A 24,998-nucleotide genomic window follows, 5' to 3' on the forward strand; every position below is an offset into this window, starting at 1 on the left:
TTTTTGATGATAAGTCACCAATCATTAAGATTGTTTTTATCAAATATGTGTCACTTTTTCCCCTGGATTTCAAGATTTTCTTTCTTTCTTTCTTTTTTTAAAGATATTGATTTGGAACATGCTCTTCTTTTTAAAAAAATATTTATTTATTTATTTTGGCTGCGCTGGGTCTTAGTTGCAGCACACAGGCTTCTTAGTTGCGGCATGTGGGCTTCTTAGTTGCGGCATGCAGACTTTTAGTTGCGGCGTGCATGCAGGATCTAGTTCCCTGACCACGGATCAAATCTGGGCCCCCTGCATTGGGAGCGTGGAGTCTTGGGACCAGGGAAGTCCCAAGATTTTATTTCTATCTTTAAGTTATAGAGCTTGTCTAGGAAGTACCTAATCATGGTTTTCTTAATTTTTCATCCTGCTTGGAGTTTGCTGAGATTCTCAAATCAGTACATTTATGTCATTTACCAAACTTGGGGAAGTATCAGCCATTATATCTTCAAATATTTTGTATGTCCCATTCTCCCCTCACTCTCCTTTTGGGACTTCATCTAAATATATGCAAGACATGGTTTTTTGTCCCCCAAGTCACAGGTTAATGTCTTTTCATCATTTTTCTCTCACTTGTTTGATCATTTCTACTGATCTATTTCAAGTCAATGACTCTTTCCCCTCTCATTTACATTTGGCAAACTTATCCTGTGAATTTTAAATTTCAGACATTGTATTTTTCAGTTCGAGAATTTTCTTTTGGTTTTTCTTGGTAGTTTCTATTTCTTCTCTGAGTTAAAAATCTTTACATTCATTTTGAGCATATTTTATTTCATTAAGCATAGTTATAATAGCTACATTAATATCCTCATCAGCTTATTCCAGTTTCTGGGTTGGTTGTCTGTTCTTGAAATGGGGTCACATTTTCCTAATTCTTTGAATGTCAAGTAAGTTTGTCATGTAACCTGGATATCATGAATGATAAGTTGTGGCAATTCTGGATTCCATTATATTTCTTGGAGGAGTGTTAATGTTTTTGTTCTATCAAGTAATTAACATCGTTGAACTCAGACTTTAAATTCTGTCGCTGAGGGAGCAGCACAAATGAAAGCTCAGTTCAAAAGACAAAGGGTTAGGAGTTGTGCCATACCTGCATGATTCAGGGGTCAGCCAGAGACTTGTGCAGACTTTATTCACATAATTTGGGTTCCCCCACTTTGAGTCTCTTTTCTGGGATTCTCCCCTCATTTTCCAGTAGCTGTGGTTGCTATGAACTCAGTCTTGTGGTTTTTCATGTTAAAAAAAATCCTGCATGTTTTCACTCAAATTATCTCCCTCTACCACACCAACTTCTATCTTATGAGGTTGTCATACTTTATTTAATCAATTAATTGGCAACTTATGTTTTATCCAACTTCTCTGTGTTCTGTGATAATTATAGTACACCCTGATTGTGTTTCATAGAATAGATTCCTGGAAGTAGGAGTGCAAAATATTTTCAGGCTTTGATGTATACTGTCAGATTTACATTTAAATAGGTTGTACAAACTTGACTACCAAAAGCAGTGTATGAACAATCTTGTTTCTACCTCTCCTGCAAACCTGATTATTTTTTAAATCTTGATTTAATAGAAAAATTTCTTACTTTTTCCTCTTCTGTATGTCAGAGGAGTTCAGCGTCTTTCTCTCTCTTCCCACACCCTCAGATTCTAAAAAATGTATGCCTGGAACGCTCTTCCATCATATATACCTAACTTGTTTTCATATTCGTCAAGATTGTGTCACCACTAAGTAAGCTTGAGCTTGTATCACCACTACCACCATATTTAAAACTGCATTCTCTTACAATTGCATTTCCCTTCCCTGTTTTGTTTTTTGCCATACCACTTGTCACCCTCTGTCATATGCTGTATTTTAATTACAGTTGACTCTTGAACAACACAGGTTGAACTGTGTGGGTACAATTATACATGGATTTTTTTCAATAAATATATATAGTACTACATCATCCATGGTTGGTTGAATCCTTGGATATGGATCCACAGATTCGGAGGGCCGACTATGGGACGTAAGCATTTGCAGATCTTGGTATCTGTGGCTGGTCCTGGAACCAGTCCCCTGTGGATACCAAGGGACAACTATATTTAGATTTACTGCCTGCCTCCCACTCTAGAATTAAGCTCTCTGAGGACAAGATTTCTTTTCTTCTTGTTTTGTTGACTGCTATATCTCTAAGACTTAGAACAGTGACCAGCATATAGTAGATGATCAATATTTCTTGAATAAAGAAATGTTTTAAAACTGTTAATAATTAATTTTATGGATATATGCCTCCTCCTCTTCTTTATATTGAAGAAATGTCTTAGGAACATTTTAAAATATTTTAAAATTTTACTTCATTATTCAGATTAGTGATTCTCAAAGTGTTGTCCCCAGACCAGTAGCATCAGCATCTTCTGGGAACTTATTTAAAATGGAAATTCTCAGGTCCCATCACAGACCTACTGAGTCAGAAATTTTGTGGGTGGGGCCCATTTCTAAAGTCCATGTTTTAACAAGCCCTCCAGGCCACTGTGATGCATGCCCAAGCTTGTGTATCATTGATTTAGACTCACATCTGTATGTCTATTTTCTTTCATTGTTTGCTTCTAATTTTTAAAATAAATTTATTTATTTATTTTTGGCTGTGTTGGGTCTTCGTTGCTGCACGTGGGCTTTCTCTAGTTGCAGCGAACGGGGGCTACTCTTCGTTGCAGTGCGCGGGCTTCTCATTGCAGTGGCTTCTCTTGTTGTGGAGCACAGGCTCTAGGAGCATGGGCCTCAGTAGTTGTGGCACGCGGGCTCAGTAGTTGTGGCGCACAGGCTTAATTGCTCCATGGCATGTGGGATCTTCCTGGCTCAGGGCTTGAACCTGTGTCCCCTGCATTGGCAGGCAGATTCTTAACCACTGCGCCACCAGGGAAGCCCTGTTTGCTTCTAATTATTTTTAGACATCATTTCCTAATAATTGATACTAAATTTTAATTCATTTTTTACTGCACAGGATGACTTTCAGCATTCATTTTTACTGTTCAAGTATACCTATATTCTTGACTTTCCCAGGTGTGGCACTACCGTGGGTTCTCCAAGAAGTGTAGGAAATTTCTAGCCATATGTGCAACTGTTTTATTCTTCTACAAAATACACATTTTCTACAGCTCTGGACAGTGATGATTCATTCTGTGCATAGTGCTAGATTTTCACCTGGTAATAAATTACTGATGGAAATGGCTTTCACATTTCATTTTCTTCCCTGACAGTAAATGTTACTTGGTAATGAGAGCATAATATCCGTGAGTTAATCTTTTAATACATGTATGTGCACACGTGCATACACACATGCACACGTTCCATTCTAAATATTCATACTTTTTAATTCTCCAAAATGAGTTCAAGAAGGCAGGCATTGGAATAGGAAATATTTGCAAAGATGGCATTTAATCACATATGGTTGAGGGTCCATAATTATGCTAGGCTAGTATCTAGGTGAAATATTTATTGAGAAGTATTGACCATGACTAGACAAGTCTTTCCTACCAACTTATATGTTTATTCTGAGGAATCAATCAGGTAATGCAGTGAATGTGCTGTGAAAAATGTAAAAGGTGACATACATATCAAATATTATTATTACCTTATATTACAAAACCATTTTTGTCCTTATGTTACTGTTTTTATTGTAACAACTTAAATTTTAGAACAGTTTAGCTGTATTTTTTAATCTATGACTCATGAGTAAAAATAGGAAAATAAGTTTCCTGTGCAAACCCAAATTGATTAACAGTATCTTCTGGAATGCATGCTTAAGAATGATTCTCAGGCCAAGTCTAGATTCACTCAGAAAGAGTGTAGTGATACATTAACAAGGTCTGCTATTGGGCAAGAACAGGAAGTAGTGCCATTTGTTGCAATACATTTGAAATCCCAGATTGAGGTATTTGTGTATAAGCACTTTGAATATGAGATAAAATGGAGTGATTGTGCAGAAAATCACTTTCATTCAGCTGCAATCACAGTTCACCTTCAGTCTTTAAAAATATGATGAATAAAAGAAGCACAGTGCTGAGTTATAGTTGTAATTCATTATTTTAATGAAAGAACATGTTTGATAGGAAAAGCCTTTGTGAATTCAATATCAAATTTAATACCATATCCTCATTCATGAATAAGCATAGAAACTCTTACTTTGTCAAATGACATCATGGAGTAGGTTCAGTGAAAATTTTCATTAGTATTGATTTATACATATTAAAAGGATTTTAATTGTGAAAATAATATATGTACATGATTTAAAAATTTAAAGAGTATACAATAAAAAGGAGGTCTCCCTCCCATCCCAGACCCCATTCCTGTAGTCCTGTGCCCAATGGCAACCACTAAGTTTCTTTTGTAATTTTTCAAACCAATCTACTCACATATAAATATACGTATATATACATAAATACATACATACATACACACAGACAGACAGGAAAACACACACACCCTTTTGTACACAAGTGGGAACAAACTATATACACAGTTGAGCAACCTGCTTTTTTCACTCAACAATATATCTTGGATAGCATTCCCTTCCAGCACCTGTGTGTTCTCAGCTGATTTCTTTCATTTTCTCTTAATTTTGTGTTAACATTTTTTTAACATAGATAATAACCCTTTTATAAAGTTTTCTGCTGACGCAGGGACTAGCAAAGACATTAAGAAGAGCTGCATGATAGCATCAAAGATGAAACTCATACCAATGGTCACACACATTTATACATGGCAATAAACAGATATTCAAATTCAATTCTCGTATGTGGTGCTTAAGTACACAACCCTCAAGCAACTCAGGAATTGTCAGAAAATGTAATTTGTTTCTCTAGTGCTCTGATTATTCAATTATTAACAATTTTAAAAGCTTTATATTCAATCTGAATATATAGATCATTTATAATAATTTTTTTTGTGTGTGGTACGCGGGCCTCTCACTGTTGTGGCCTCTCCCATTGCGGAGCACAGGCTCTGGATGCGCAGGCTCAGTGGCCATGGCTCACGGGCCTAGCTGCTCCACGGCATGTGGGATCTTCCCAGACCGGGGCACAAACCCGTGTCCCCTGCATTGGCAGGTGGACTCTCAACCACTGCGCCACCAGGGAAGCCCTATAATAATTATTTTTAAAACAATATTTTATATAAAAGGTTTAAACTCTCCATCCATTTCTTCCATGTGATGATTCATTTTCAAATTCTCTCATGTGTAACGAGGTGTGACTTCTTGTTAAAAGCTTTCTAACATTCTTTAAAGTTAGAATACTTCTAAGATTAAATAAAACCTTTAGTTCAGATTTCCCACACTAATTTCACTCATGAGATTTCTCTTCTGAATGAGTTTTCATATGTTTAGTAAGGGATGCATTTTGTTTGAAGGCTTTTCCACAGTCATTACATTCATAAGGTTTCTCTCCAGTGTGGGATCTCTGATGTATAACAAGTTGTGACTTTGCATTGAATGCTTTTCCACATTCATTACATTCATAGGGTTTCTCTCCAGTATGAGTTCTCTGATGTACAATGAGGTGTGACTTTTGGGTAAAGGCTTTCCCACATTCATTACATTCATAGGGCTTCTCCCCAGTATGAACTCTCTGATGTTGAGTAAGACCTTCAATTTGCTTGAAAGCCTTCCCACACTGATTGCATTCAAAAGGACTTTCACCTGTATGAGTTCTCATATGGTAAGTAAGAGATGAGCTATGTCCAAAGGCTTTTCCACATTCATTACATTTATAGGGTTTCTCTTTAGTATGAGTTCTTTGATGTATAATGAGGTGCGACTTCTTGCTGAAAGCTTTCCCACATTCACTACATTGAAAGGGTTTCTCACCTGTATGAATTCTCATATGTTTAGTAAGGGACGAGCTATACTTAAAGGCTTTTCCACATTCATTACATTCGTATGGTATTTCACCTGTATGAGTTCTCACATGTTCTGTAAGAGATGAGTTATACCTAAAGGACTTTCCACATTCTTTACATTCATAGGGCTTCTCGCCTGTATGAGATCTCACATGTTGAATAAGATTTGAGCTATGTCTGAAGGTTTTCCCACATTCAGTACATTCATAGGGCTTTTCCCCAGTATGAACTCTCAGATGGTCAGTGAGGGCATGTTTATGACCATGGGCTTTGCCACACTGAATACACTCATATGGTTTTTCTCCAGTGTGAGTTCTCTGGTGCACAACAAGGTGTGATTTTTGGCTAAAGGCTATCCCACATTCATTACATTCATATGGTTTCTCACCTGTATGAATTCTCAGATGGTCAACGAGTCCTTGTTTGTGGCTAAGAACCTTCCCACATTCATTACATTCATATGGTTTCACTTTATTCTGAGTTTTGTCACGCTTAGTAGGAGATGGGCTATGGCTGGATGATTCCTTATGTTTTTCTCCAGTTTGAATTTTGTCCTGTTCAGTATGTTTCTTGCCAGTTTGAGTTTTGTCAGGCCTATTAGATGAGCTATGGTTGGGTAATTTCTCACATTTTTTTCCAGTTTGATTTTTGTCTTTCTTTGTATCAGATAAGCTATGGCTGAATGATTTCGTACGCTCTTTAGCTACATCAGGTTTCTTTTCTACATAATTTCTTACATGACCAGGTAAGTCTAAATTCTTTCCATGTGAATCAAATTTAAGAAGCTTTTTTTTTGAAGGAACATATTTTGTACTCACATTTTTTTTCCGCAAAGAACTACATTCATGGCCCTTTTTCTTAGTCAGAGTTGTTTTCTTGAAAGCAACTTCCCTAAGGAGTTTGTTTTGAGATTCCTGGTGGTTCTCTAGCTGGTCATCATCTTGCTGGACTTCTTCTAAAGTGGAATTCAATGAGACATTCTTGTGAATCTTTGCACTCTTATATTTTGGAATACAACTTATAAAGAAATGCCTTGTTGTGGGGCTGAATCTTTATTCAAGCCTAGTATCCTAAAGTGAATGAAATATCAAGTGCAAGTGTCCCTGTCTTTTTGGACTTGAGGGGGAAAGTGCTGTAGTAAAAACAGGAAAAGAAAATTGACAATAGTGATTAGAAAAGGCTTTGGCTGTTTATAAATATGACCTTGCAACCTGGGATAAAAGATGAAATAAACACAAGGAGCAGTGAATAAAAAACAGATGAAGTTAAAAGCTTATAATTGTTGTTGACACTTTTTGAAGTCTCTCCTCAGCCCAAGCTGCCCAGCTTTAATATCTGCCAATCCACCAATAGTATTTGGCTCTTACAGCCCATCTATATTCATCCAACTCTCCATAGTCACGGTTGGAGACAGCTGGCTCAAGCCAAGATGTCCAATAAGAGTATGTCTCCTAAAAACTTAGACTCTAGTTAGTCTCCACTGGGTGCTAAATTTAAAAATGATATCTACAAAGCCACATTTTCCCTATGTAAACAGAAAGTTCATCAGTACAAAGAATAAAGCATACATCCACAGAAAAGCAGAGATGTAAGATCATGTGTCCTCAAAGAGACCATTTGCATAATCCCAGTTCCTAATGGCTTCCCAGTACTGGTTCTAGTCCCCAGCTGAAGTATCACCCCTTAGGTTACAAGAAGCCTTATAATAAATTCCTCCATTTACTTAGGATAGCTCAAGTAAAATTTTGTTATTGCTCCCCAAAGAGCCAAAATAAGAGAAAATAAGGTAAGTCCATCAAAGAGTACTGAACAGCATATAGATGACTGAGGGATTAAGCAGGAAAGGATGTTCCACTGCTACCACCCATGATTAATATAATAATGCAATTCCTGTAGTAAGAAACATACCACAGTTTCTATGAGTTACCTGATGTTTTTACCATATTATAAAGTTTGATAATGGCAAATAAACTTTACACCATTTGGATTTACAGTGTACACACACACTTGTTTTCCAATAGTTTGCTATGGAGCACACCTTCCTGTCAGGTCACTCTAATTGCCAATTACAAATTTTAAGCTAATTCCTAACTCTAAGTGATTGCTCACATTCTTTCCTCCACACATTATACAATTATACATTTTGAGATATCTTCTCAATCTATGCTTCCCTTCTCTGAGACCACCACCCACATTGACAGATGTAGGCAGCCATGTCTGTAGTGTATGATCCAACCTCTCCTTGAAAACAATTGATCGGACAGTGGTAAACACCAGGCTCCAGCTATTCAACAATTCTCCTAAGAACTTAGAATTGAAACTTGAAGACTTCTGTTAGCTAGATATGGATGTTACATATGTAAAAACCAAACAATTTAGAAGCTAGGACTACCATTTTGGGGGTGGCCTTTTTCAGCTATGGACATGGAAAAACAGAAAAAGCTTCAGGATAGGAATCAAAGAGACTCAAAGAGAGAAGCAGATATAAGAGTCCCCATGACCTCAGAAAGAAAGAGATAAAAAGTGAATAGTTGTTTTACTAGTAAAAGAACATTACATGGATAAAGTGAAAACTGAGTTCAAACAGAAAAGAGTTATGGTGTTTGAATATATAGCTGGGAAATACTATTACTTTTATGGAGAACTTTTAAGAGATTAGTTCCCATGGCGTAGATCAATTTTTATAAGTATACATAAAGTAGTGTTATACTTATAGTAGGAAGAATTGGAGTTGCCAGCTGTTTTTTCATCTAGGAAATTTTAAGTGATGCAAGCATCCTGAGAGAAAGAGTATAACAAGAACTTTTATGTAGCATGGCAAGGCTGAATCTTCCAATGTCCAAGGATGCTGGGGAGGATGGAGGCAAATCTCCTTCTGGGAAGAAAGGGATCAAAACTCAAACCTTTCCCCCTGAGGTGTAACATTATAAGAACCTCTTATTATGATGATTTGGGCTGGTCCCAACTGACACTGGCCAGCTGGAAAAGATATAAAGCACCACAAGAGAAATTTACCATGAGGGAGGGGAGGAGGCTCTGAACTAGTGAACTGGTATAATAATAGGGTAATACTACGAGAGAGCTGGGTCTGGCAGAGCATGTAATTAAGGCTATAAGCTTGTCCTGAATCTGAGACAGTAACTAAGACATGAATTTTAAGCTAAAATGACTGTAACTTCAGAAACTGAAGCATGGAGCTCATTAGACCCAGCGAATCATTGGAGGGAATAGAATAGTCCTTCCTTGAAGAAACTTCAAGGATGATAGAAGAACCTGAGCCAAGAATAGAGTCACTGTAGCAATGACAAAAATGTATGTATTAAATGACTCAGGATTATTTTTTAGTTGTAACACCAAGTATCAGCGAGAAAAGTGAAGACGGCCAAAACTGGAGACACTAATGGATGGATCAAAAACTCTATGAAGGACTTCCCTGGTGGCTCAGTGGTTGAGAATCCGCCTGCCAATGCAGGGGACACGGTTTTGAGCCCTGGTCCGGAAGATCCCACATGCCATGGAACAACTAAGCCCGTGCACTGAAACTACTGAGTCTGCGCTCTAGAGCCCGCGAGCCACAACTACTGAGCCCTCATGCCACAACTACTGAAGTCCAGGAGCCTAGAGCCTGTGCTCTGCAACAAGAGAAGCCACCGCAATGAGAAGCCTGCACACAGCAATGAAGAGTAGCCCCTGCTCACCGCAACTAGAGAAAGCCTGCACGCAGCAACAAAGACCCAACACAGCCAAAAATAAATAAATAAAATAAAATAAACAAACAAACAAAGAAAACTCTATGAAGTCTCTTCATTTGTCATTTGAAGGACTGATCCCTCTGGTTTTGGGAAATTCATGGAGTCTTGAAAAATTCAATGTTAGAAGAAACTGAAAAAGATACTGTGGATATTCTGCTAATTTGGGGACTGCAGTGATATATAATAACTGAATATTTTAATGTTTGGTGGCAACATCTAAGATGAATTTTTTCAGGGGGGGATTTAATAATCTACCTAAGAATTGGAGCAATTTAGGTATGGGACAATATGAATCTAATTTGGGTGATGTCAGTCAGAACTGAGGAAAGAATAGTAAGAGGGAAGGCAGAGAGCAAGGATTCATGGGAACTCCATGGCAGACAGGCCTAAAATCTGACCCTGATAAAAACAAGGAAGGTGGAAGGAAGCTCTAATTTAGAAAGAAAGATAAAACTTTCAGTTTCTGACCATCTGAGAATAAGCTATCCTGTAAGGAGGTAAAATATAAGACAAAGGAATTGAAAATTTATCTGGACAAGATAAATTTATCTTGGAAGTCACCAGTATAGAATAAATAGCTTGTATTTACACAGTAGATTATTCCTTTGAGGAAAACAGAATTTAAAAAAAGAATAGGGGCTTCCCTGGTGGCGCAGTGGTTGAGAGTCCGCCTGCCGATGCAGGGGACACGGGTTCGTGCCCCAGTCCGGGAGGATCCCACATGCCACGGAGCAGCTGGGCCCACGAGCCATGGCCACTGAGCCTGCGCGTCCGGAGCCCGTGCTCCGCAACGGGAGAGGCCACAACAGTGAGAGGCCTGCGTACCGCAAAATAAATAAATAAATAAATAAAATAAAAATAAAAATAAAAAAAGAATAGACAGTAGAAGACAAAACCTTAGGGATACTTCAACAAAGTGAGAAAGAAGAGAATCTGGTGAAAAAATTGGTAAAGGAACACTTAAACGATACAATCAGATTCAAGTGGTATAATTCAAGCTAGGTGGGCAAGAATTTCAGGCTGATCAAAACTATTAAAATATGCACTGGAAGGTTACCACTGCTGACTTTAAAGTCAGAAATTGTTAGAGGCATGGATCCTATGGAATTTGACTTCAAGGGTTAGGGAGAAAATGGAAATAATGTTGATGGTATAGACCACAGGTCTAGAGCACTTCACAGTGAAAGGGGGGAAATGGAAAGTAAAGAGGGGCAGGAGGATCACGCCAAGAGATCTGGATAGGGACAGATTTAAGAATGCTTGAAGCTCTAAGGAGAGAAATTTGATACTATGGGGTCTAAGAGTGTGGGTGGACGAAGGGAGAAAAGCTGAGGATACTAGGAAAAGGGAGGATAATTTTAAAAAGCATTGCTTTAGAGAGGTAAGCAGGAATGGGATTACTTATGAAAACAGCTAAAAGCGTTCACTGCTCTTTCTCAAAACTGAGCAACAGAGAGCAAGGATGAGGAAAGATGGCTATATGGAAGGGTCAGTTAGGCATCTGATGGTCTGGTACTCAAGGTTTAGAGCCCTGTTTTTCACCTTTTTCCCTACCACAACCCAAGTGGTATGGAAGACTGTATTATTGTTCCTGGTGGATTACACCTCCCAGGCCCACTGCATGGCCATTTGAATCCTCCCTGTGAAAGGAGTATACATTCCTACACAGTTGAACTCAGGAGTGGCCAGGTGATCTGCTCTGACTAATGAACCAATAAAATGTAAGCAGAAAGAGATATCTACCACATCCAATCAGTGATTTTAAGTCATCATATGGTTCCACTCCCTCTTCATTGCCTCTGTAATGAGACCAGAATTTGCCAAATAGGGACTGCTCTTTCAGTGTAGGTCACAAGATAATGTGGAAAGGGGCTGCAGCTTGAGCAAGAAACAAATCTTTCTTTTTGTAGGCCACTAAGATTTTGGGGTCTTTTTTTAATGGGACGTAACTTAGCCTAAGCTGACTGATACAAATGGTATAAGCAAATCCCCATAAGTCACACTGGCTCCCGACTACAGTGAATCTCCTATGAGAACCTCTCATGTGGACAGGTTCACAGAAGGAAGAGATATTAGAATCTCCAAGGTTGGAGAAAAAGAGTTTGAACTCTTTTTCCCCCAGGAGATTTTGATATTTTTCTACTGCTACTTCCTAGGATCTATAAGATGAATTTAAGAATAAATTATTCACAGAATTCCAAACCCATGTACCTATGGTCAATTAATCTATGACAAAGGAGGCAAGAATATACAATGGAGAAAAGACAGTTCTCTTCAATAAGTGGTGCTGGGAAAACTAGACAGCTACATGTAAAAGAATGAAATTAGAACATTCTCTAACACCATACACAAAAATAAACTCAAAATGGATTAAAGACCTAAATGTAAGATCAGATACTATAAAACTCCTAGAGGAAAACACAGGCAGAACAATCTTTGACATAAACTGCAGCAATATCTTTTTGGACCTTCTCCTAGAGTAATGGAAATAAAAGCAAAAATAAACAAATGGGACCAAATTAAACTTAAAAGCTTTTGCACAGCACAGGAAACCATAAACAAAATGAAAAGACAATCTACAGAATGGGAGAAAATATTTGCAAACTATGCAACCAACAAGGGATTAATCTCCAAAATATAAAAACAGCTCATACAGCTCAATAGCAAAAAAAAAAAAAAAAAAGCAAAAAACAACACAATCAAAAAATGGGCAGAAGATCTAAACAGACATTTCTCCAAAGAATACATACAGATGGCCAACAGGCACATGAAAAGATGCTCAACACTGCTAATTATTAGAGAAATGCAAATCAAAACCACAATGAGGTATCACCTCACACCAGTCAGAATGGCCATCAAAAAGTCTACAAATAATAAATGCTGGAGAGGATGTGGAGAAAAAGGAACCCTCCAATACTGTTAGTGGGAATGTAAATTGGTACAGCCACTATGGAAGACAGTATGGAGGTTTCTTAAAAAACTAAGAATAGAGCCACCACATGATCCTGCAATCCCACTCCTGGGCATATATCTAGAGAAAACCATAATTCGAAAAGATACATGCACCCCAATGTTCACTGCAGCACTATTTACAATAGCCAAGACATGGAAGCAACCTAAATGTCCATCAACAGATAAATGGAAAAAGAAGATGTGGTATATTTATACAATGGAATATTACTCAGCCATAAAAAAGAATGAAATAATGCCATTTGCAGCAACATGGATGGACCTAGAGATTATCATACTAAGTGAAGTAAACCAGACAGAGAAAGACAAATATCATACAATATCACTTATATGTGGAATCTAAAAAAAAATGATACAAATGAACTGTACAAAACAGAAGCAGACCTACAGACATAGAAAACAAACTTATGGTTACCAAAGGGAAAAGATGGGAGGAAGGGATAATTTAGGAATTTGGGATTAACATATACACACTATTGTATATAAAACAGAAAACCAACAAGGACCTACTGTATAGCACAGGGAAATATACTCAATATTTTGCAATAGCCTATAAGGGAAAAGAATCTTTAAAAATATATGTATGTATAACTGAATCACTTTGCTGTATGCCTCAAACTAACACAACATTGTAAATCAACTATACTTCAATAAAAAGAAAAATGTATATTTTTAAAATTAATAAATAATAAAAATGTGAAAAAAAAGAATTCCAAAGTTACCTCCAAAAAACTAGGAACTTACTTCCATTGGCTCCCATTCCCTTGGGTCTTGTTATTTCACTCAGACCACCTTGTCTGGGTCTTTTCCCCTTCCCCAGCCATGGCTCTTCTCCTTTTCCCAACTTGGATATCATGTCTGGTTTGGGAGCTTGATACCCTATTCATGAGAAAAGATAGAAATTGAGTGTTAGAACAACAAACATTCCAGAAATCAAGCCCTACCATTTAAGCTTCAGAGCTTTTAAAGGATAAAAGAACACATGGCTTCTGAATTTCACAGTGCAGATGTCCATGTACCCCATCTGAGTAGATCCTCCATTTTCAAGGCAGGAGCACAAGTATTCTAGCTAGCACCCAAAGGGGATTAAAACTCTTTGATTCATAAAAATTAAGGATAAACTTATCCAAGGACTTCAGAGAGAAGGCATCACAGTAGGCACACTTTGAATTACTTTGTCCTTACCCATTGAGGTTAGGTTGCTGTAATTCTCCAGCATCACATCCTTGTACAGGCTCTTTTGAGCAGAATCTAGTTGCTCCCATTCCTTCTTGGTAAAGGCCATAGTCACATCTTTGAATGTTACCGATCCCTGTAATAGCACATTCCTAGTTCAGTCCAATGTTATCCACATCAGTGAAAGATGCAGACAAGATAATAATGACTTTCTCTTACCTTGACCATTCACTGATGATCATAATGTTATACGTGGGGCTTATTTTTTTACCCACTTTTGCATTTTTGTTTTTGAGAGACAAAAATCATATTAAGAAATGTCCCTATAATGGACTCTATGTTTGTGTCCCCCCAATTCGTTGTTGAAACCTTGCCCTCCAATGTGATGATATTAGGAGATAGGGCCTTTGGGAGATAATTAGGATTCAATGAGTTCGTGAGAGGGGAGTCCTCATAAATGGGATCAGTGCCCTTATAAGAGTCAATGAGAGAGCCTGCTTCCTGTCTCTGTGCTTTCTGCCAAGTAAGGATCCAACAAGAAGTCTGAAACCTGGAAGAGGGCTGTCGCCAGATCCCGACCCGATGTCAGACTACTAGCCTCTAGAACTGTCAGAAACAAATTTCTGTTGTTTATAAGCCACTTAGTCTACGGTACTTTGAAAAAAAATCCTATGATTATCAGAGAGAAAGGCAATTACAACAAACAAACAAACCAGAATCAGTCTTCATCTTTTCTTCTGTAACTAAAGACTATGGAGTAGTGTTTATAGAGTTCTGAGGTAGAAGAATTGAGACCCTTGGTTTTTATGACCAGTCAAAAAATCATTTATGTTTGGAAGCAAAAGTAGGTGTTTTAGGCATGTAAGGATGCAGAATGTATATTACCTATGTACTTTAGAAATAAAGAGAAGGAGGGAGGGAGAAACTGGGAATGTGGTAGGAAAAGGAGAGACAGGAGGAGAAGAAGAAGAGGAATGATTTTTAAAAGAAGGAAAATTGGATCAGAATAAAGATTTCAAGATTGGGAAAGACTTAAGCATATACAAGAGAGAACTATGAATAATAAAACCAGTAAAATGTCTAGTTACATCCAAGTAACTTGATAACATTCTTGTGCAATTGTTATAAAAGTAACCTTAAAATCAAGAGGTATGATGTAAGAAAAATAAGCAGGCATATAACTGGTTGGGGACAGGGGAGAAATTAAAGCATGTTAAACTTCTCCTCTTATTAGGCAGCTACTGGAGAATTCTGAAACTGATAAGTATACATTCAAACATGTCTGTTTAACATTTAAAGATCACCCCTGACCACCATAAACCACCAATAAATTAGCTGCATGTCTCACCAATCTCTGACCTCACAAACGTCCAGTCACTGATTCCTATAACTCCTGTCATTAATTGTCACTGGCCTCCCAATCACTGAGCCAGCATGGCCCTTCCTAATCACTAAGCCTATAATTCCAAAATTACTGATCCCAACAAACCTCCCAATCACTAACAGCAACAGATCTCCCCAGTCACTTGCCCCACAAACACTCTGATTACATATTCCCACAGGTTCCTCAACTATTTTTTTTTTTTTTTTTTTTTTTTTTTTTTGCGGTACGTGGGCCTCTCACTGTTGTGGCCTCTCCCATTGCAGAGCACAGGCTCCGGACGCGCAGGCTCAGCGGCCATGGCTCACGGGCCCAGCCGCTCCGCGGCACGTGGGATCCTCCCGGACCGGGGCACGAACCCGTGTCCCCTGCATTGGCAGGCGGACTCTCAACCACTGCGCCACCAGGGAAGCCCTCCTCAACTATTGATACCAGTGGAACATATCAATCTCCATCTCTGATATCACCCCAAATCCTATCAATCTCCAGTCACTGATGCCAACAGAAATCTCAAACAGTGGCTTTTACAGAAACTCTAATCACTGCCAGTAAACTTCACTACACGCTCACCCTCTTTAGCCATTCCCTTTGCCTGCTTGCTTTAACCAAAACCTACCTGTCTCCTGAGGACTCTGTTCCCTTACAGTGATCCCCGTGGAGGTTGTTTGCCCACCTCCACCCCAACCCATGTACCTCAGGGCTTGAAAATGAAGTAAATTATACTTTCAACAGTTTTTCACTCATTCTTCAAAATCCCTATCTTGTTTAGAGTATCACCAGACTTTAACTCATTAATAGTCTGGTTCGATGATTCACTAGGAGGACTCACAGGGTTCAGCATATAGCTGTACTCATAGCTATGATTTAGCACAGCAAAAGAATTCAGTGCAAAATCAGCTAAGGAAAAAGCTGCATGAGGTGAAGTCCAGAGGAAGCCAGGAACAAGTTTTCAAGAGTCCTCTCTCAGTAGAGTCACACAGTACATACTTAATTCTTTCAGAAATGAGTTGTGCTAACACATATGAAATGTTGTTTACCAAACGATGCTACTAACAGGGGCTTAATTTCCAAAATATACAAACAGCTCATAGAACTCAATAAAAAAAAAAAACCCAATAAAAAAATAGGCAGAAGACCTAAATGGACATTTCTCCAAAGAAGACATAAAGATGGCCAATAGGCACATGAAAAAATGTTCAACATTGCTAATTATTAGAGAAATGCAAATCAAAACTACAATGAGGTGTTACCTCACACTGGTCAGAACGGCCATCATTAAAAAGTCTACAAATAATAAATTCTGGAGAGGATGTGGAGAAAAGGGAACCCTCCTACACTATTGGTAGGAATGTAAATTGGTACAGCCACTATGGAGAACAGTACGGAGGCTCCTTAAGAAACTAAAAATAGAGTTGTCATAGGATCCAGCAATCCCACTACTCTTGGGCATATATTCAGAAAAGATGAAAACTCTAATTCGAAAAGATACATGCACCCCTATGCTCACTGCAGCACCATTTACAATGGCCAAAACATGGAAACAGCCTAAATGTCTGTTGACAGATGAATGCATAAAGATGTGGTGTGTGTGTGTGTGTGTGTATATATATATATATATATATACACACACACACACACATATATATACACACACAATGCAATACCACTCAGCCATATAAAAGAATGAAATAATGCCATTTTCACCAACATGGATGGACCTAGAGATTATCATACTAAGTGAAGTAAGTCAGACAAACACCATATGATATCACTTATATGTGGAATCTAAAATATGACACAAATGAACTTATTTACAAAACAGAAACAGACTCACAGACATTGAAAACAAACTTAGATTACCAAAGGGGAAAGGGGGTGGAGGAGGGATAAATTAGGAGTTTGGGATTCACAGATACAATCTACTATATATAAAATAGATAAACAACAAGGTCCTACTGTATAGCACAGGGAATTATATTCAATGTCTTGTAATAAACCATAATGGAAAAGAATATGAAAAAGAATATATGTATATATATATATATTTTCACCTTGCTGTACACCAGAAACTAACACAACATCGTAAATCAACTATAATTCAATTTTAAAAAATGTTGTTTACCAATGCTTGGTAAACAACATTTTTAGGGGTTGGTCAAATAGGCACTCTCTGCCTAGCATATACAAAAGTCCCAGATTCCCAGAAAGAAATCAGGCATTCAGCATAAACCACATTGTTTCCATAGTTTAGGAACAGTGAGCCACTTTTAAAATACCTGTAGTGGGAACTCTCCTGAAATCTAAGTTCTCGGATGTTGGCCAAAGGTTAACCTTGCAATCAGACCTTTCTAAGGACAGCTGTTTCAGGTCTTTCATGTCAACTTTTCTGCACAGTCATCCTCCCTCATTCACTGAAAACTTTAACACCAGATCCCTTTTCACCACAGCCCTGCACTATCTCTATATCGATGCAGAAGAGCCTTTCAACATCCTGGCCTATTGTAAACCATCATCATCATCTCTTCGCTTTAACTACTGCAATAAGCTACTAACGGACCTCCCTGCACCTCTGCACGCAGCCCGGGACAATCCAGTCTAACTACCAAAGGCACCGTAATCACTGGCTCCCCTAGACATTCCCAGTTGCGACCCCCACAGACTCCCCAATCTTTGATACACCACAAAGCCCCCATTTCTGATCCCCATGGCCTCCCAAACTCTGACTTTCCAGGGGCCGCCACAGACCCCTCCCCTCCAACCACTGGCACCGCATATCCCTCAAACACCGATTTCCTCAAACTGCAGCAGTCACGGACTCCACAGACACCTCCCGAGCACTACTCCATAGATCTCTGAGTGTGCTAACACCATCCCCCCACCCCTGCAAGAGGCCCTCCAGTACCGACTCCAATTCCCGAATCACCTATCTTCACAGACTACAGTAACCCTCCAGTCACTGACGCCCGATACGACCGCAGCTGACCACCAGACCCCCCTCCCCATCATCGCACTCACCGCGGCGCTGCCCCCGGGTTCCGACACAGCCATCTCCGGGGGACACCCGGCCTGTTCAGCCGTCCCTACACTCCTCCTCCGGTCCGCGGTCTCTGGCTTCGTCAGGATCAGGGCGCAGGCGGAGGCCGACATGGCGGCCCCCCAGAGCGCGGCCTCTGCCAGTTCGGCAGCTGCGATGGCGCCGCCCCTGGGTATCCGCCCGGGCGCGGCCATCTTGACCGAGTCGCCGCCGTACAGTGGGGACCTGGCGCTCTCGACGGGCTCAGAGGTGGGTGGCCCGGCTAGCTGAGATGGTCTCGCAGTGGTGAAATGCAAGCGGGCAAAACCTGGCTTGCAGACTGCTCCCTGCAGAGTGCTTCACTGTGCCTGACAACCCACCCCCGGCGCTCAAAGGTTTCAACACTTAAGGGCAGAATTTGGAGTTGCTTTTCCCAGTAAGTGCAGCCAGCTGCGGGGAAACCGGGAATCGCACTGCCTACCGCAGACTCCAGAAAGCTGGGATAATGAGAGAAATTGGAGGGAAAAAGAAGAAAAAGCCCAATCGGGCAGATGCCATTGTTTTATAGAGAGAGAACGCTAATCTTTGAAATATATGTCTTTTCATTTATGGTATAAGAACAATGAAAAAACATGAAGCATCAGATTAAGTGAATACATCAATCCTCAGTGAGAACCAGAGTTTGATGGTGATGTTTCAGCCAAATAATCAAACCCAAATAAGCAAGCAATTGGAGTAGAAATAGTTTCCCAATGGGCCAGTTCATGTACAAACTTCGTTCATTTAATAGTTGTTTGTTGAGCTTTTATACTATATGCAGACTAAGTTGCTTGGGTTTGCTAGGTAACGAGAAAACTGGAGATTCAGACACAGCCTTTGTTCACCCTTGTGGAATTTACAATGAGGCAGAGGGCTGGTAAGTTATCACAAATATATTGTTCTTTTTTCCAGAGCCAAACATACCCTGTTTTGCACCTTCCACTTATATGTGCTAAAAAATCCCAAAATACAACAGAGTAAATTAGAAGATCTAATTGGCTTTATTAAACAATTCATCAGTGGGGCAGCATCCTATCTAGCAAACAGAAAGGCCATCTGAGGAGCTGTACAAAATGGGGAGCTTTTAAAGGCAGAAAGGGGCTGGGACAGGGGAGTCAAAAACAAAACAAAGGATTATTTCAAGCAAGGTCACTTTCCTTTGAGGAAAAGGGTAAGGGGGGTGGTCCCCAGGCCCAGCAATGCTTTCCTAGTCTTCTGACATCAACTCTAGGGCCTAGCAAAGTATGTTGTAAATATTATGATGCATAGAATCCTAATATGGCCCCCATTAACTCTGCTCCCTAGTGTAATACCTTTGTGGGATCTCCTAACTTTCAATGCAAGAGGAACCTGTGGTTTGATGGAATATTACTTCCATGATTAGATCCCAAATCAGTTGATTTTGAGTTGATAAAAATGGAGATAATCTTGGTGGGGCTGATTTAATTGGGTGAGCCCTTAAAAGTGGCTAGGCCCTTCCAGAAGTCAGAAATTCCAAAATTCCAAATGTGAGAAGGCCTGTGGAAGGAGCCACATGGCAAGGACCTGAGAGCAGCGGCTGAGGACTGAGAGTGCTTTTTGGTCTACCACTAGCAAGACAACATGGACCTCAGTCCCACAGCTGCAAAGCAAATGTTTCTGACAAAAACCTGAGGGAGCTTGGAAGGATATCTTTCTCTAGTGGAGCCCGAGATGAGGACACAATCACCCAACACCTTGATTTCAACTTTGTGTGCCCTTGAACAGAGCCCAGCCATACAATGCTCAGACTTCTGATGTCGTGAAACACTGATATAATAAATTTGTGTTGTTTTAATCCAGTAATTAGTGATAATTTGCTCTGCAGCAATAGAAAACTAAGGACTCAGCGAAAATTGAAGGATAATTGTGATTGAGATTCCTCTTCATCTACTGGAGACACAGCACCTCCCCTGTGTCCCTGACAGAGCATCTTTGAGCCTCGCCTTCTGCGTGTGAGCAGTTGACGCCCATCCTCCTCAGATAAAGTCCTGACTTTGTCCTTACAGTACAGTCCAAAGAGGTCCATTACTTACATTAAAAAAAATAACTCTACTTTCTATCTGATCCCAGCTAGCTGTGAGAGAAGAGAGGCAGTCCAGTTTCTCCAGACTTTGCTTTAACAATATCAGTGTTTCCTCACCAATCCAAACAAATTCCAACCTATCTATAAACAAAATGCTGTTCTCTACTGTAACAGTTCTCCAAACCTTGATTCTAATAATTAACTTATCATCCTCATATGGCCCTTAGGGGGCAGTATTCAGAGACAGAAGTGGGTGGAAAAGCATAGGAAAGGCAGGGTATGGATATTCCCTGCACTGAAGAGGAGGAAGAGAAGCAAGGAAGAGGGGAGAGAAATTAAGAAGATGAACGAGGTTGGTGAAAATAGGTCATGGAATGGTGACAAGGAACTTTCAATCTACCAGAGAAGTGCCATCATTTCTTGGCATGGCAGAGTCTGTCAGTTTCCAGGCTCAGGATAAATAGTGAAAGAGTGAATCTTCTTTTTCTTTTCCTTTTGGCCACACTGCGCTGCATGCTAGATCTTAGTTCCCTGACCAGGGATGGAACCTGCGTCCCCTGCAGTGGAAGCGTGGAGTCTTAACCACTGGACCGCCACAGAAGTCCGAAAAGAGTGAATCTAACACTTGAATCAATTTTGTCAAGATGGTAAGGAACAGTGTGTGGGTTATACACTTACATGTGAGTTTTTGTGTATGTGCAGACATTTTCAACTGAGTAAAACAATTGTCATATCAAAGAAAGCCCAGGAAATTGTCTCTGCTTTCCATGACCTCTACTACCTCTTCTGGTCTCATGAGATTCTACTATCTGCACAATTTTAGGTACCTGACTTAGAAACTCTGTTCCCTCCATTAGCCTGTAGTCTGGCTCTTGACTATAAAGACTTTCTTACAATAGTCTCTAGGAAATGTCCTACCAACGGACTTTGTGTGAGACTTGTCCAGAAAAGTTAAGAGAACTGTGTGATCTCACCTATCTATGTTTTCTCATGCATGCATTCAATAATTCATTTTCCACCTGTAGATATCTATTGAACATCTATAATGTGCCAGGTACTAGGCCAGGTATTGTGGATACAATAATGGGAAAAATATTGAAACATGGGTCCCATTCAGGGAGCTTAGGATGCAGGGGAGGAGACGAGTATTATTCAAATGAGCACACACAATATTAGGACTATGATAAGTGCTTCAAAAAAGATACATGGTGCCACGAGAGTATGGATTATAGACTTAGATTTATGTAAATTACCAGGAAGAAAGGACATTTCAGCTGACATTTGAAGGATGAACAAGAATTAACTATGACAGCATTACAGATTGAATAATTGCATGTGCAAAGCCTAGTGCCACCTCCCAACTCTCATCTTTACAAAGAAGAATCTGGAACCTTCCTTATCTCCCCTAGAGCCATCCTGGGTCTCAAGAACCTCCTTTGCTCCATCCATTATTGTGTCCTCATTCTTCTCCTTTCTCTTTAAGGGACAGGTTCCCTTGGAGAAACTGCCTATTTTCTGTATAAAGGACGTTGACTCACATGGTTCGCATTGCCAGGGCTCTTGCCTGGCAGCCCATCCCACGTCATCCATGCATATCGTTCTATATTATTCAGAGACTGAAGAAGGGCCATGCCATGCAAGTGGACAACTTTATGGATAGGCACAATACGTCAAATCAGTGAGACACAAAGCTCCATATAATGTCCAAGGAATTGCTTTTCAGAAAGACATGAGTTCAGATTTTCAGGTTGGTTGGTATAAAGATTGCACATGACGGAAATATTCTGTGTCTTGAGGATGAAGTGGTGGTAACATGGGTTCGAATACATTTGTGAACATCTGCTTGATGTATGCACTTACATGCTGTGGAATCAGGTTTAAAGTGGATACAGTGGAGAAAGGAAACAGGAAAATGAAGGGTAAAGGAAGGATTCAGGACACTACCAGAACACTTGTAAGCACATACACAAAGTCACACTGACAAAGGACTGCCAGAGTAAAAAATTTATTGCAGTACATGGAAAACACAATGGTCCATAATAAGTAAAAAATGTAATTTTACTTTCAACACCAAAAATCTACAGAGTCCCTCCTAGAACCCAGATTGCTCATCTGATATAAAGGTTTGTTCAAGGTAAGTTTCTAAGCATAACTTCGAAGAAACCCAATCTCTGGTCAAACGCGAAGACAGACAATTGTTCTTTGCAGTGGAACCTACCCCGGAATCGATCTATCTCTACCTCCATCATCTAATCTATCTATCTATCTCTATCTATCTATCTACCTATCTATGTATCTGTCTCGTCCTCCTCCTCCTTCTCCTCATCGTCCTTTCCCCATCTCTCTCTCTCCTTTCATTTTACACATGAAACAGGGAAATACGGAGGGATGAAAAGGCACAAATCACATCACTAAGGTTCGCAGTCTGAACCGCAGAAAAACAGAAGTGTTTTCCTCTGAATGCACATCCTGGCTGCCTGTCTTCTGGACACGGGGACACATCTCGCTGAGCTGGATGCGGCAGGAGCTGATGTCTGGTGCGTGCTGAACAGCGTTTCCGGGACAAGTGGATTTCTGTCGGCTGTGGGGGAAGCTCGTCGCCTCCGGGTACACGACGCTGCCGCGGAGCCTTGCACGGCGAGGTGGCGGCGCGGAGTCCGGCTGTCTCTTGGGCGGAAGGGAGCGGCCCTGGGAAGGGCGGGAAGCAGCTGGGTGCGCCCCTAAGGCGATGGCGCCCAGGGTGGGGAGGGCTGCGGGCCGGCGGGCCCGGAGCGCGCGGCGAGCAGGGAGTCGAGCGCCGCCAGCGCCCAGTGCAGGGCCGCTCCCGCGTGCGCCAGCTGCCAGGCGAGCCAGGCGCGCTGCGCGGCCGTGGGCTCCGTGCGGCCGGTGGACAGCGGCAGGAAGGCGCCCCCCGGGGCCCGCAGCTCGCCCAGGACCACCTCCAGGGCGCCCATCTGGTTGTAGAGATTGGACTTGAGCGCCGCCAGGGGCGCGCGGGTTTCGGGCCACAGGGTTCCGCGACGGCGTTTGCGGGCGGGGGACCGGGCCTCCGCCGGCCTGTGCTGGCAGCGTCCCCAGCTCCTGACCCACGCTGGCGATCGCGACCGGGTCCTCCTGCCGTGGAGGCGCCAGGGAGTGTGGGCGGAACCTGCGCAGGAGACAGAACGGGAGGGATTCAGGTGATGCGCGCCGCCCCGTGGGTCAAGGTCACCATCGCCCCTTCCCTGTCTCCACTCCCCCACCCGACGCCCCACACCCCACCACGCCTGACTCTGGTGGCCTCTTCCAGGATCTGCTGGCAACCGGGGCCAGGTCCTGGATGCCTTGCTCTCAGCCCTTCTGCCTTCAGGGGCATCTCACCGGGGTCAGGGTCTTTCTCGGCACCCTGGGGGCTCGGCTTGCCCCTCAGGTCCTTCCCTCACATCCCCACCTCTGCCGAGGCCCAGCGCAGACACCTACCTTGTCTGCGGTGAAGTCCTTCTCTGGAGGAGTCAGGCTGCTCCTTAGCTCTCCGGTGGGCTGGGGGTGGTCGTCCCCTCACCTTCTCTTCTCCAGGTCCGTTTCCTTGGTGGAGACTGTCAGGGGGAGCCATCGGGACTTCTCCCGGCTCGTGCCTGGTGACCGCTGTGGGTGGAGAGGAGGAGAGGAGTGAGTGTTCCCTGACCTACCTCTGGAACGTGGGGGAGAGTGGATTGGAGGAGATTCCAAGTCCCACCGCTCCACCCACCTCCATTCCACCAAGTCCCCCAAGCTCTGGTTTCCTCCTGCTCCCCACAGCCTCCATGGGCAGCTCCCTAGGGCCGGGCCTTTCCTGTCACTGTGGCAGCTCCTGAGCTGCGTGGCAGGCATGCCCCTGGAAACCCTCCCTCAAGTGCAGCCCCCGAGGATGGCACAGCTGGTAGAGAGCCCGGGTCACAGGGAATCGGGACTTCACCTTGGGTTTCTCTCACCACTTGCAGTGGTGTGAATGTCACGTCTGGCACCTGTTCCTTTGTTCCTTAGCCCAATATCTTGTGTCTCCCGAACCCTCTCAAGCATCACTCAAAACAAATGTCTGCAAAAAAGAACCTAGAATTTTACCTCCTTTGCTCTGACAGCCCTCTCGGGTCTCAATGCTTCCTATTGCTCTCCATCTTTCTGAGGGATGTGCATCTCCTCCCTTCTGTTTTAGAGACAGGTTCTCCTTGGAGGAAAGCCTTCCATTTTCCCTGTGGGAAAGACCTTTTCTCTGCTGGCCAGGCCACCTGCCACTTGCTGCCCCTGCCATTTCATCCAAGCCTCCCAGCTGAGCCACAGGTCTGGAGGCCTGGGGAGTGGTTCAGGGAATGACTAGGCCAGCAGAGGCCGTGGCCTTTTATGGCTTCCCAGCAGCCCACTGCCGGGTCTCAGATTGGTGCGCAGGAGACCACACCCACCAAAGAGAATTGCAATGATGAGGTTAAGGGCTGTTTGGGGTATCCCACTGACTTCCTTGGTCCTCAGGACGTTGTAGCTGTACATTTCGGAGCATTTCAGCTCTCTGCTGTAGGTTAACGTCACAAAAGGGCACTTGTTTTCTGGTTTGTTTCACGGTGCTTTTTATCTGTTTGTTTCACCAGTTCTGTGTGTGTCTGCATGTGTTAGCATGGGTCCCTCTTAGGCCAGGGGTCAACAAGGTGTTGGTATAAAGGACGAGGAAACCTTTTGGTCTGTTTTACTTGCATC

General features: G+C 41.7%; 1 protein-coding gene across 4 annotated transcripts in view; it reads right to left on the reverse strand.

Annotated features, from left to right (window-relative positions):
* Positions 1 to 4,147: 4,147 nt before the first annotated feature.
* Positions 4,148 to 24,998, reverse strand: part of ZFP37 (ZFP37 zinc finger protein) — a 48,895-nt gene continuing 28,044 nt past the window's right edge. For 3 of the 4 annotated variants that reach the window (XM_082627743.1, XM_082627742.1, XM_082627744.1), the window contains 3 exons: positions 13,827 to 13,953; positions 13,386 to 13,520; positions 4,148 to 6,874 (listed from right to left, as the gene is read on the reverse strand). In XM_082627743.1, coding sequence (XP_082483869.1) covers positions 5,364 to 6,874; positions 13,386 to 13,520; positions 13,827 to 13,926 — 1,746 coding nt within the window. In that variant the 5' untranslated portion in view covers positions 13,927 to 13,953 and the 3' untranslated portion in view covers positions 4,148 to 5,363. Of the gene's footprint in view, positions 6,875 to 13,385; positions 13,521 to 13,826; positions 13,954 to 18,213; positions 18,369 to 24,998 lie in introns of those variants that run through there. The other variant, XM_082627741.1, reaches the window with a different exon arrangement.

The sequence above is a fragment of the Mesoplodon mirus genome, assembly GCF_964341445.2.
Source record: "Mesoplodon mirus genome assembly, chromosome: 1".
NCBI lineage: Eukaryota > Metazoa > Chordata > Mammalia > Artiodactyla > Ziphiidae > Mesoplodon > Mesoplodon mirus.